The sequence below is a fragment of the Triturus cristatus genome, chromosome 10 (genome assembly GCF_964204655.1).
Source record: "Triturus cristatus chromosome 10, aTriCri1.1, whole genome shotgun sequence".
NCBI lineage: Eukaryota > Metazoa > Chordata > Amphibia > Caudata > Salamandridae > Triturus > Triturus cristatus.
The window spans coordinates 350,347,699-350,362,580 of record NC_140593.1 but is presented as its reverse complement, the minus strand read 5'-3'; the positions used below and the strand labels follow the sequence as shown (position 1 = coordinate 350,362,580).

Genomic DNA, 14,882 nt, shown 5'->3' with positions numbered 1-14,882 from the left:
CAGGCGAGTTCTCCCAACGCTCCCTTCCCTGCCTGCAACCACTACCAATACGGTCCGTCATGCGCTCGGGGGTGCACACTTATATCTTCTTTTACCTAACTCATTCATTACCTACTAGCATAAGTCAGCGAGAAAAAAGTGCTATCGATCAATCACACGGCTCTATTTTTCATTATTCATAGCTGCAGGACTCTTGCAACATTTACAACAAATCACAAAAAACACGCTTTCTGTAACAACATCTAGCTTCCTGCTAAATTTGGTGAAAATTCCATTCATCCGTTTAACCTCTAGAGCGTAATAAAAATGCTTATAGAAATTCCATAGGGAAATGTAAGTTTGGGACCCCCTTTTTTTGGCCACTAGGAAGCAGCACAGGTGCTAAAACATTTTTTTCGTGAAGATTTGCCAAAACGTGCCAAAAAGTTATTAGCAAATTAAAAAAATCAATTTTCTATCCAAATATAGTTCTAACTATAGCTATACATATATATTTACCAAAAAAGCATACGTTTCAGGGACTTTATAGTTACAAATAAGCATGTAAAAAACCTTTGAAATTCACTGAAAAAACCATAGGTTGCAGAGATGTTATAGTTAGAAATTAGCATTTAAAAAACCTTAGAAATTCACCGAAAAAAACATAGTTAGTTGCCCATTTCACTCATACAAAACCAGAAAAGTTTGGATGTTATAGTTAGTTGATCTAACTATAAATCACATCCCCACAATACATCATTCATCACATGGTCAGTGACATCACTGGTGACATCTCAAATGACATCACTGATTACATCACTAATCACATCATCCACGTGATAATCTGATGCACCTCCTCACACCCTAATACAACCTTTCATACACCCACTCTAAAATGCAAACTACCATTTTCAAAACCATAGACACACAAATACTAGTTACTACATACCCACTCACTGATTCCTAGGTCTACACACACATCCACTCATTCACCCATACAGTCACTCATACACGCAGTCACTCATCAGTACAGCACTATCATATGCACTCATACACCTATACACACACTCACACACCACCACTCACCCATACAATTACTCACACACCTAGTCAAACATGCAAACAATCAATCACACTCCCATTTACTCACCTATACAATTATACACACACCACTTCACTGATTCATATAGATATTAACACATACTTACTCTCTTCTACAATCACTAACACAAGCACACACTCATCCATACAGACACTCCCAATCACTCACTCTCACATATAGTCATTTATATGCACCAACACTCACATATACTGCATTTCACATATGTAGTTACTCACACATGTACCATTGAGACATCCATTCACTACCCAACACACCCATACAGCCCTTCACAGATGCACTCTTCAACCTATATACCCACTGAATCACCAACTCACACATCTATGCACAAAGTCACACCCCCCACCTACCCACAAAAACACTCAGGCACCCATACACATACTCGGACAACCAATCAATAACCCATATACACACTCATATAGCTATTCACCAATCCGTGCAGCCACTTACATACCAACTGACAAACCGATACAGACATTCACACACATTAGTCACTAACCCATGCATTCAGTAAGACACGTTAAATCACTCACTTATACAGTCAGTCACGCATCTACTAAATCATCCATTCAGACACCCACTCATTCTTCAATACAGCTTGATATATATATATATATATATATATATATATATATATATATATAAAAATATATATATTACCTACTGGCGGTCGCCAGTAGGTAGTTATAGTTAGGACCCTGTTTCCATAGGAAATCCGCAACATTCTATTTTGAATAACTTTGGCGCCGGTCGACGAATCCTCGCGAATTTCTCAAAATAGGTGGGGCGCTACGCTCTGCTCCTACCCTGAAAGTCTCGGGGGGATTCGTCAAGCGGGGGCTGAGATAAAAGGGGGGTCCCAAAACGCGTTTTTCCCATGCATTTTTCCATAGGACCTTTAGACAGGGCTACAGCCCGAACGGCTGAACAGAATTACTAGAAATTTGGCAGAGAGGTAGTCCTCAGGTCAAGGAAGTGCCTTTTGTAGGTTTGGTGTAAATCTGTTCAGTAGATTCTGAGAAAATAGCCTTTAAATCAATATATATATCTGAGCCAGCTTACGGTACGCTTACCGTAAGCTTACCGTACGCGTACGGTGGCGTGCGCGAGCGCGATTCTGATTGGCTGTTACATCTAAGTAAACATTCGAATTGGTCGAAACCAGGAAGCGGCGGCCGCCATTTTCTCTCTCGCACTCTGAGGGGGGGGCTGTAAACAAAGGCAAAAAACATATAAAGGGGCTGTTTAGACAGCGCCCATGCACATAGCCATGTTAGTTGAGTCCTCAAAGGCCAAAAACGGTAAATTTTTATTTTTTGAAAATTTCGCCGATTACGCTTACCGTACGCGTACGGTGCGCTTACGCTAAAAAATTTAATAAAAAAAAAAAAACACGCTCTGTGCATGGCATATTATTGTCATCACTTACAAATTAAATTTAACAGATTACCTATCACAAGGAAGCGCATAATATGTCCTCCATGTGCGCACGGTGCGTAACGTGGGCATGCGTGTACGACACTAACTGCGTAAAGTGGGCGCGCGGTGCGCGAAGCGCACCGTGCGCGCACGGAACGAACTGCGTTAAGTGGGCGTGCACGCCACGAATGGCGTAAAGTAACTTAGCATTTAAAAAACCGTACAAATTCACTGAAAAAACCATAGGTTTCACACACGTTATAGTTAGGAATTAGCATTTAAAAAACCTTGCAAATTCACTGAAAAAACCATAGGTTTCAGACATGTTATAGTTAGCGGAAATTTTACTGATAAAAAACCAATGAAATTCCCCCGTTATAGTTAGTGCAGGCAACTATAACTCACGCGACCGCAATCTTCTGCTGATGACATATGTGTCTTTATGAAAAAAAAATATTTCTAATATATGTATAGCTAAAAATTTATGGAAGAAGACATGGGCAAATAAGTGTCTAAATACAGTATTAGCATCAGCAGAGGATTGCGGTCGCGTGAGTTATAGTTGCCTGCACTAACTATAACGGGGGAATTTCATTGGTTTTTTATCAGTAAAATTTCCGCTAACTATAACATGTCTGAAACCTATGGTTTTTTCAGTGAATTTGCAAGGTTTTTTAAATGCTAATTCCTAACTATAACGTGTGTGAAACCTATGGTTTTTTCAGTGAATATATATATATATAAATATATAAAAAATATTTAAACTTTACGGAAACACACAGTCACTGGATGATGTGGTTAGTGATGTAATCAGTGATGTCATTCGAGACGTCATCAGTGATGTCACGGGCCATGTGATGAATGATGTAATATGTGACGTCTTCAGCAGTGTATTGCGAGGGTGAGAGTTATTGTTAGCTCAACTAACTAACTATAACGAACGAATTTCTCTGGTTTTGTATGAGTAAAATGTGCAACTAACTATAACGGCCCTGAACCCTATGGTTTTTTGAGTGAATTTCTAAGGTTTTTTAAATGCTAATTTCTAACTATAACGTCTCTGAAACCTATGTTTTTTCCAGTGATTATATATATCTCTCTCTCTATATATATATTTTTATATTTGAGTACGTGAAAGGTGTATATAATGACAAAAATGTTTGCACAGCAGAGGAAAAAGGAAGAGCTACTTTCACATACTATTGTAGCCCACATCCACTGGTGGATATAATCTGTGCACATAACAAATAACATGGCAGATGAAATTGTGAGGCCATTGGATCATTGAGGCCGAAATAACATTAAATTATACGTAATGACAGGGCTTTCTCGAACTCATTCAGAATGATGGGTTTGTGTAGTTTTCCATGCTGGCTATAATGAGTCCTCCAATAGTAGTGGGGTAATACCTATTTAAAACGTTGAATTCAAACGCCTGTGGTCATGGGCATTTGAAAAAGGCATCAAAGCAGAAATGTGTCATGCTGGTTTATATAAAGTGTAGCTCTGCAACTTCACTGTGTGATCTGGGTAGTTTCCTGGAGGTAGCACTTTCCTGAGAGGAGCGATCCGTTGCTTGGGAGACAGACACACACACATTTTTATTTATGTTTTTTAGAAGGGATTGGAAGCAAACTGCTGCCGGCCCCTCCCCTTTAATTAAAAAAAAAATCAATTAAGCACTTTTGCACTTTCATTTTCATATATATTGTTTTACTTTCCAATCCATCTCAGATCGGTAAAGAAAAAAATGGCAATCACATCATTTAGTCATGTACCCATGTAATGATGCAGTCACTTCACATTTTTGTTTCTTCCTCTTTTGGCCATGATGTTCAGCATGGCCAAATGACATGTAATAGGTCAATAGGTCTCAGAGCCCATGTAGGCCACACTCCAAGCAACGATTTATTTGCAATTTGTGTCCTGCAAATTCCATTACTCATTTTCCAATACAGACCTCACCAAATGCTAATCTCTAGGTGCCCAACATGCAAGGTTTTAAACATGTTAATATCACAAAATGAAAATATGTTGAGATTTATCAACTGAAGTTCAAATTGCAATGTCTTGACACACACAGCAGCAATACATAAAATAGGTAAAAATACATGCTTACCCAGTTGGTTATTTCACCTCGTTTGCATTTATCGATACAGAGTATTGCTACAAAATTAATTGTGCCTTTTCTTCTGCCTTTATACACAACCGACTTGCTTCCTCTACCAATTTCTTCATACAAAATAAAGTTCTCCATCTTCAAACTTTGAAATATAAAGATTGTTGAAATCTAAAACATTGGCGTGGAATCCCTGCAGAAAAAGGCAAAGAGAACACCAACATGAGGTTTTCGTGGCCAAACTGATTTTTAAAACATTTAATAATATGTCAGGATTCTTGTCAGCTGAAGTGCGTAAGTGTGGAAAGGCGTAGAAAGGTTTATAATTAAGGCAGGCATTCAGTACGACAGATTAAGAGATCAGTTGCTCCTTGCTCTCTTTTTCATTGAGGCCCAGGACAAAGGAGATGAACAGATGCATTTAAGTATGTAGTACAATCCAACATGATCCAGACATAAAATAAACGTCAGGGCAATGAAATTCAATAAATGCATAAATATCGTCATAACATAAAAAAGAGAACGCCCCAGCTAGAACTGAAACGTCTTCCTTCTACTACCCCATTTCCTTTTGAAATAGTGGGACTTTTAGGTGACAATGCGTCAGCAAAAGAGTGGATGGACAAGTAAAAAGTTCTAATGATCCAGAAGCAGGACGACATTGCACGATTGAACCTGAAGATCCAAGGGGAGGTCAACATCCAATATGACTCCTACATTTTTGGCTGAGTAGGTAGGATGGGCAGTGCCCCAAGCTGTCAGGCCACCAATTCGGGTTCCATATAGCTGCGTGAGTTCCAAACATTAACACCTCTGTTTTTTCTCCGTTGAAATTGAGACCATTCTTGCTCATCCTTGCGGCCATGACGTTCATGCAGTTGCTTAAGTTGGACACTGTGACTTCCATACCTTAAGAGATGGATACAATGATCTGTGTGTCTTTAGTATACAACACAACCTTAAGATCAAAGGAGCGGATCAGTATAGCCAATGGCATGGTGTACAAGTTCAATAACGTGGGGCTCAGGGGGGATCCCTGAGGGAATTCACACAGTAAGAAAAAAGGGTCAGATTTGTGTTCCCTTAAGACCTGTGTCCTGTCAGTAAGAAAGGATGTGAGCAATTTTAAGGCCAGATCGCCACCACCTAAAGACTGCAGGCATTCAGTAGGGAGGGTAGAAGAGATGGTATCAAAGGCCGCGCATAGGTCTAAAAGGATCAGGACCGCGGCCTGCCCTTCGTCACCTAGACAACTGATCCTATCAGTTGCGGATACAAGGGTGGTTTCTGTGCCAGGATTGGGTTGGAAGCCGAACTGTGTGCAACCCCTTTTACTCCACGTATTTCATCAAATGATGGTTAAGTTGCTTCTCCATGATCTTGGCCAGAGTGGAGAACAGTGAGATGGGGCAATAGTTCTTCAAATCTCTCGAATTAAGATTAGGTTTCTTAAGAATAGGTCTAACTGCAGCCTCTTTCCACAGCATTGGGTGGCAGCAGGAGTTAATTGCTCTGTTCATGATGTCAGTTAGGTGATGGGTTATACTGCTAGCTGCCAGTTGGAGGATCTTAGGGGGGCACGGTTCCAGTGGAGATCCTGATTTTAGTTTCAGAAGATAGGTCTCTGTTTGTGCATGAGTCAAAGAAGGGAACCAGGATAAAGATATGGGGGGTGTGGGGGTCTCTTCTCAAACTCTGTAACGGCAGAACAGACATCCTGCACAATGGTAGTGGGGCAGCAGTCTGTCTGCTTCTTTAGATTTGCAGGTGGGAACTCTTTGTAAAAATTGGTGTCCTTAGAAATCAAGACTCTTACCAACGTATTACAGAGCTCAGCAGAGCTCCCAATTTCTGAAGGAGCTGGAAGTGACGTAAGCTGGTGAACAACCTTAAAGAGTTCTTTTGAAGAGAATGCAAATTCAATCCCGTTATTGTAGAAGAGTGATTTTTCTTCTCTGGTGGCATTTTTGTACTCTCTAATAGCATTCTTATATAGAGTTTTATCTTGCTGGGAGTATACTTACCTCCAAATTTATTCTTGTCGATGACGGGCCTGTCTCAATAATCTTAGCCTAGCAGTGAACCACGGAGGTGTGGGCAGCTTCCCGAGAGTTTTGATTTCCTTGACAGGAGTGACCACCTCAGCAGCAGAGCTTAGCCAAGCTGCAAATTCTGCAACTCTTGCAACCACATCCCCAGATACAGTACAAGGAATCCATCTGAGGGCATTCCAAGGAGATTCTGCGGAGACTCCCTTCCAGTTTCTAAGGAATATTGTTTTGGAGACCGAGTTTTCTATGGCCCGGGTGGAAAGGACATCGAAGGTGAAGGCAACCGCCTGATGATCAGACCATATCAGGGGTAGTACGCCTTGAACTAATAGCCTGGCATCGTTGGAGAAGATCCCATAGAGAATGTGTCCTGCTAAGTGTCTGGGGGAATTGACCAGTTACCGGAGATCAAGAGATGCCATGGTACTGGGAGTCATTTATGGATTGGTGCATGCAAGCGGAAAAGGTGACAGATGAGAGTAGAGGATGCCCCCAGAAATGGACCAAGATCTGGGGGGAGATGAATGTAAGTAAGGGGATGCTCTGTGCTCCTGTTAGTAGACCTGCTCAATTAGAGGAAGACTGAAAGCATAGATGGGGATTTTTGCACCACGGGATTGAATGGAAAGTGATAAGAGCTTGAAACTACAAGGGTGGTGACCATGTTTTACGATCAATATGATGTACTCTGTTATTCTGAATGTGAGAGTAATGGATAAAGCGGTCATGTACTTTTCTACTGCATTAAAAAGTTATTAAAAAAGAAAAAAGAAAAAAAAGAGAAGATGCCATGGTGTCAATAAGGGCTCTGGAATCTGCACTCCTGGTCTCTTTTAAATGTAATTAAAATCCCCCATAATGGTGACAGTATTATTGGTTAAATAGGGTTCTATTGACAATGAAAATTCGGTAACGAACACTGATCTGGAGGTCTATATAGTAATATGACGGCGAAAGAGTCAGTGGATGAGATTTTAATAACAAGCTGGTACCTTACTAAACATTACTTCAGTAAAACTTAACCCAGCACTTTACTTTTTTTTTTTTAAAGTTTTATATAGCGCTGGCTAGACCCGGAGGTATCAGAGCGCTTTACATGAGGTAGGACATTGTTTCAGAACATTGTTACATAGTTAAATATGTTTCTGTAAAGTTGCATAACATAGAAAGGGAAAACAGTATAACATAGTTACATGAGATTATTAAAGAATAGCATAACAAAGTACTTCAGGGGACACGGAAAGGTGAGGCTGGAAAAGGGGAGGCAGATAAAGAATCACAGAGGGGAGGAGGCAGGGGAGGGAAAAAGAGACACAACGGGGAGATGAGGAAAACAAAGTCCGAAGTCCAGCTGGGTAGGTGACAGCCAAGGGGCGAACCAGAGCCAAACTCCCCTATAGCTGCATAGGACAGCTCCACTGGGCATCGGCCAAGGTTGAAGCATATGTATCGAGAACCCACTGTACTATAAAGGAACCACCCACAAGAGCGCCATGCCTGATCTTCAGAAGAATTTGTCATGCCAGGATAGGTTAGGAACGGGTTACCAATGTGTGTTGCCTCAGCACTAGAATTATTAAATGAATAATGAATACAGTAATATTTTCATTTATAAAACATAATGCTGCCTGGACATTACAGTTAATTTGAGTGATACAGGTCCTAGCTGAACCTCAACATTGAGATGACCAGAGTTTAAAGATGTGACCATCTACCCTTCTTCTGCACCATTAGCAAAAGACAAAAAGACAAGTGTTCAGAACTGCCAAGATCTCCATGTTATGTGACCACTTCAGCTAGTCCTGCCTTTTTAGCATTCAGCACTTTGAATTTTAGGACCTGCAATTTTTTATATTTCCTGTTAAAAGCATTAAAAGGGTGAAAGTCAATGGAAGTCCATATGCATTACCAAAAGCAGCCAACATGGACCCCTCTTGAAACAAAAATTAAAAAGTTACCATCAACTTGCTTTGCCTCACACAGGCTGGGACGTTAGATCAGTTACCTCAAAGGCTGGTATACTCGAATTCTTCCAAACTTTAAGAAGCTCTATTGAGAGGGACCCCGGTCAGAGTTTCTAGGGGAAGACAGATTTCTTTAAGACTTTGCGTCAGGGCCACAGGCAAGCGTCCAATCCATCACTGTCAGAAGTTGCACAAGTTTTTCCTGGTCAGTCCTAAAACTCCCAAACTACTAAGGACAGCTTCCAGTATACCAGGACACATTTAGCAGTGATTAGTCCGGCTAAATCACACAATCACTCTCTTTAGCCAGGCCTCCGATCCCATTGGTCAGCTAGTTCTTCACCAAAGATACCTTTTTACTCCCCATCACCCTGGAATTACAGCAGATCGAATGAGACTCTGGAGAAGCACCTCCAAATCTTGGATACAAGGAAAAGCATGTCCTTATGTCTTGGTTCACTCCCAGGAAGATAGGAGAAGGCTTCCTCTTCTTGTGTTCATCCAAATTCAGTTGTATTCTGATTCATTGTAGTGTGAACCTCATAAAATAGCAGCACATCAGCAATTGCTGGTGAAGAGGTCACATTTTCCCTGATAAGATCCCCCAGGGGACCTTTTCCAACCCACACGCTACAGTGTTTCTCTAACTGCTGTAAGCCAATACCAAGATGGCAAAAACCCACTTACACTATTGGAGTTCCGTCTGTCCTCCCAGGGGTTGGCCTATTAAAATGAGATAGCTCTCTTTCATTTTGGACAGAAAACCTACCCATACTGACAGTGTGCCTAGATCACCCGCTGGGGTGACCTGCTATGAGAAAAGCCTGCACTAAAAGTAAGCTTGTACAAGATGATTGTTTAATAGGCTACTTTTAGAGTTTCCAAGAACTCTTAGCTGGCAGTGGGTGTCATCTTTTCTCTCCATTCCCCTCACAATTCTTAATAACTATAGGTGGATGTTCCTGTAACGGACTCTCCCACCCCCTTTCTCCCTACCAGAAACCTTCCAGTATGCAGCTGCCCAAGTCCCTGATGGCAGCCATTTTCCCCTTCTGCCACTTCTACTCCCAATTATGGTCACTGCAGAAGGTGAGAGCCTGGCAGATTACATTTGGAGACAGTTCAGGTGGAGGCTGAGATGTAGAACTATTAAAGAAATCATCTCTGTGTCATGAAGATCTGTGATTACCAATGATTTCGATTTTTAATAAACAACAGAATGCAGCATAGAAGATTTTTCTATTCCTTTCCTAAGACAACTTAAGTAAACATGATTTTTGTACTAAAGGAAGCCCTTTAACAAAATGGAAGGGCTGCTTCAACCTATACAGTAAATAGCACTTGCAATCTTGTTACTGCAGAGAAATGCCTATTCCATACTTGGCATGTCTTGCTTCAACCCAAAGCACATAGGCATTGGGGGCCCCAGCACACTATTTACATGCGACTTACCTCACGTAAAAAGGAGTCACTTACACACTGAAAACCTTCGATATACGCTTGATGCTGCATCTGCTTTTACAGCACCTGTGCAATTTTAGCAACATTTTATTGTATCCTTACTTAAAAGTCAGATATGTCAACTGAAGGTAAACAGTTATTTACGGTGTTTAAGAGGGAGAGAACATGCACTGTGATGTGTTTAGTAGTTTCCCAGTGCACAGGTTCATTATATGCCAGCAAGTATAGCCTCATTAAAGTAAAGCTCCTGGGAATAACACGCAGAAAGGTAAATTTCCCCTACAGTTTAACAGCAGCATGCAAATTAAAAGTAACTAACATGCTCTACCTAAAATGTCAGTCCTATTTTTTTTTTTTTACTTGTATAGCTTGGCTAGTCCTCTTGGGATGTGTGCATGATATAAATTGCCGTTTGTATTCAATGGCCTATTCCTCTAAATTTTGGAGTGCTTAATATCTGGCTTAACAAAATTATTATATACCATAATCAACAAGCATTGGCATAGCCAATAGGTCTCGCTTTTGGGACCTTATAAGTGTTTAGCCATGCAACAGTTGATGTTGTTGCACCAAGGATATTGTGCTGCATAACTAAATACATATGAGGTCCCAAAGGCGAGACCTATTGGCTATGCCAATGCTTGTTGATTGTTTGTATCCTTCTTGATGTATAAACTGTAAAGCGCTCTGATACCCGCATTGGTCATGTTCGTGCTATAGAAAACTTTCAAAATAAATAAATAAAATACCCCATATCTTCGGGTCTAGTTCGCGCTATATAAAACTATTTTTAAAAAACTGTAACTTTCATTAATAGTAGCACCTATAAGTAGTTTTCGATCCTTCTGTGATACTCTCGTTCCTTATGTAATTTACTTTGTTCTATTGTAAAGCGCTCGGACACCTCTGGGTAAAGTTTGTGCTATATAAAAATGCATAAATAAATAAAGCTTAATAATTGCCTTAAAATAGCGAGTAGTTCTTTATTTTACTGTAGTCTTCCCTGTACAAGCCACCCATCTGATGTCAAAACCGAGACTTTCAACTGTACATTAAACAAACACAGTAAAATACATATCAAAAGAGTGTTCACTTAAGCATCATACTTAATTTATTGGAGCACTGAATTCTATTCCATCCACAACTCATTTTCTAGTAGTATGGTACCCAACGCCATCCGTGCTTTACTTAGAAAGTCCGTACTCTAGCTTTATATGTAAACCCAGGCAATCGCACACTTTAACAGTCTCAGCTACTATTCTCCCTGCGTACGAAATTTATACTAGCAGAGATTAAAGCATAGCCTCGCAATTTTGGCAGTATCTGCACAAGAGAGAGCTGCCTCTTTCCCCTCCTAAGATAAAAGCCTTCGTGAAGAGCAGGAGACGTAGCAGTGCACACAGGGTACGTCATTTGGAGAATGACCTTGCAAGAGCGAGGCTGTGTTTGGAGGGGTAGTACGTTGTGGGCGGGGCTTCTGTCTCTCTAAGCATGTACCTTGACAGTAGCAAAGTCTGTTGTTTTTGTCGTTGTTCTTTTGCTCTTACAATGGCGGTGGTGTACAGATCCCTCTCCAGTGCCCTGACGGGGACGCTGCGGAGGTTTGGAGCACGGGGTGAGGGAGTGTATTCTGGCGCTGCTTTGTAGGGATGAGGGCATATTTGTGGCCCGTGTTCGTGATTGGAGATGAGGGAGGTTAGGGTTAAAATAAGGAAGGCATAGGTGGGTGTAACACACGTGAGCACGGGAGGCTGGTTCAGTGGGGTCGGAATTTGGTTCGCAACCCAGAGCTCATGAGGGGAGTATAACAGTTGGACATGTGTCAAATGCAGCCGATTCTCGCTTTTAAATGCAACCCACCACAACACATTACATAATGGAACTTGTACTTGTATTGAGCTTTGTAATGTATTGCCTCAGGCATCTAACTGTATTAAAGTGCACCTGAGTAAAAAGTTATTTTTCCCAGGACTGACAGATGTGTTTCACGTGAGATGCGCCCAGTTGCTAACTTTGGAAAGGTCTGTCAGCCTGATCAACCTGTTCCTCAAACATTTTAGTGTAATCAAACTGGGCACAGAATGTCTTGGAAAATGGTTAAGTAGAGCAGAATTGTATATTGTTGCAGACGTACAGTAAATTTTATTATCTTCACCATGGGACTTGCCACCGTGACATCAATAAAAGAACTACCCCTTGGGGAGTGTAAATTCAATCAAAATTCCAACCTGTCAAGAATCCTTTTATTGATACAGTTGTGTAGTGCTGTTGTTTGACAAACAAGAGAGAGTATAAAGGGAGTAGTGCGCACGTGGCCATCGCGTGACGCAAAAGTGATTGCGATCAAGCGCGCGGCGAGCGATGCGCTTAATGAGCAGGAGGAATGCCATATGGCACCTCTGCTCAAGCACGCACCCGCGCACATGCACTGCAAGCTGTAGCAGGCGGTAGCATTTTTTTGAAGCCCTTACTTAAAGTTTCGCCAGACCAGCGCAAGCGCTGGGTCAGGCGAGACCTAAAAACGACATGTGCATTAAAGGGGGTAGTGTGGAGACAAGCTATTTCCCTTCCTCACTGGTGAAATGTATATTCCTGTGGTAAAGAGAGAGTCAGTGAGAGCACCACTTTCAAGAACACGTTGTGCTATTAATCCCTGTGACAATGCTCCCCAAGAAACACAACAACAGGTACGCTCATTAAAAGGGAGGCATTATGGAAATCTGCTACACTATAAGTTTGAGACTTGATATGGAGAGAAACAATGCTTTAGGATGCCAATCCTAAAGTGGAAGCATTGTTTCACAGGAGAGGGTACAGTGGAAACAATGGAACTCCCAATGGAATTAGAAAGGAAACCATATTTCATTTTCACCTGCAAAGCGCTTGCCATGTGCTTGTAAAATCTATTGTTAATATATATCTGAAAGAGGCTTACATCCACCCCTTGCTTTTCATTGGTTCCTGTGCGTGCCACTTACTTCCCCCCCAAGCCCTTACTCTACCCTACCCTAAACCCTAAAACCTATCGTGCCCCCCAGCCCCTAAAATAGTAGGCCTTCGCTCCAGGCCCAATCCCCCTTACTTCTCTCCTCGTGGTTCATGCTGGCTGCTCGTCTGAGGGGCAGTGCACATTGTTGCGAGGAAGCATTGATCGCCTACCAACACGGCTGTTTTCAAGCATATGCATATATTTTTGTACTTCACATATCCCTTTACAGTACATACCATTACATCGAAATTCATTTGTATTGCCATGCGTGGTAAAAGCATATGCGTTGTAATGGCATGCGGGGAAACAGCTGTGTTGTAATGGCTGTTTCCCAAAGCAAATACCAATCCAATATGGCGGCTCCATTTGCTGATATTTGACAGGTGCCTGAATCAGTTAAATCCTCCCACTGCATCTGGGTCACAAGTCATGCTGTGTTATATGATCTCAGCCTCAGGGGTCTCTTCACACTCAAATCATATGACTCCAGTACCTTTAAAACCATCACTTTTGCACACATGGAGATACTTGGCCAACCTTCAGCGTGAGCCCTGCATGCATGTTGTAATGATATGGTGGCCCGGCATCCGCTTCACAAATACTTCCAAGATAGCACATAAAAGAAATAAACTCTTGCTGTCCTGCCTTTGATTGGAACCGGAATACATGAATTCTAATCCCGGCTTCCGCAGTTAGAGATTGTGTGATTCTAGGCAAACACTAGTATCTTCCCTCTAATTGGAAATAAGTGTGATACACACAGAGCCCTGTCTCAGGTGCACCATTTTGAATAATCTCACAGGCCTTCCTCAATTTGCAGCAACACGAGATCTCTGATGAATATTTTCTTACGTGATAGACCCAAACAGAAACATTTGTCACCGCAGTAGGAAAATTGACTTGTCTTGTTTCAGACCACATTACGATGCTGAAAAGCCCACATCGATATCTTGTGCTGATCATTTACAAGCGATCACATTGTTTAGAGCGTGTGCAAACCAGAAGAGGTCGCAGTCTTTCAGAAAAATCAGTTGCGTCTGGAAGGGCAGCTTCCGTTTCAAAGCGGAGACAACAGGAGCTCCCGTGGACGATTAAGGGAGACTCGTGACTATATACCTTGCCTTTCTCCTGTGATTTTCTAACTGTAAACATTCCGCCACTCTGGGACGCACTTAGGATACATTGTTTATGTTAAAGGATGTAACGCATTCCTTTTATTTAAATGTGTTTCCTATAGAACAAATATGGTACCATGAATAGCTTGGCAATGTGAATAACTTTCACCACTGAAATGTTGTGTGATCCGAGACAAACCATTTTTCCCCGTCTCTTAGATTTGTGGGAAGGGTTTTAAGAATTCACTTAATTATTGTTAATGTGTGCTGCGGGGTTTGTTATTGCTTGAAGTTAATTTTGCAAACAAAAGGGGCTATTCTTTCTTACATTTCTTCCTATATGCAGTGTTAAATAGCTTACCAAACAGAGACTATATGAGGAATTGTATCAGTAGTATGCAGTCTGGTTCCCTTTCAAAAGATATGACTGGAGCAAAAGAAAAGCGAGTAAATACTATTAGCAAATTGGTGTTCGTGAGAGCTCATAAGGCGCTATCTAAATACCTGTAAAATACAAGGACAGCACATTGTGCGCATATTTTAGTGCAGATTGCAATTGCTCAATTGTGCATCATGGGTTGGTGTATGTCCAGTGCCGACATTACATGTATTTAAGACACTGTCATGATGCCCCCTGTGGAGCAGCGGCAGTGTGCTGCTTCCTG

At 41.4% G+C, this 14,882-nt stretch overlaps 1 protein-coding gene across 3 annotated transcripts in view; it reads right to left on the bottom strand.

Annotated features, from left to right (window-relative positions):
* Positions 1-14,882, bottom strand: part of ULK4 (unc-51 like kinase 4) — a 1,725,799-nt gene that overhangs the window by 1,618,360 nt on the left and 92,557 nt on the right. For 2 of the 3 annotated variants that reach the window (XM_085631566.1, XM_085631568.1), the window contains exon 2: positions 4,638-4,830. The exons of the other annotated variant lie outside the window; for it this stretch is intronic. In XM_085631566.1, coding sequence (XP_085487692.1) covers positions 4,638-4,775 — 138 coding nt within the window. In that variant the 5' untranslated portion in view covers positions 4,776-4,830. The remainder of the gene's footprint in view (positions 1-4,637; positions 4,831-14,882) is intronic. 3 annotated transcript variants of the gene reach the window in all.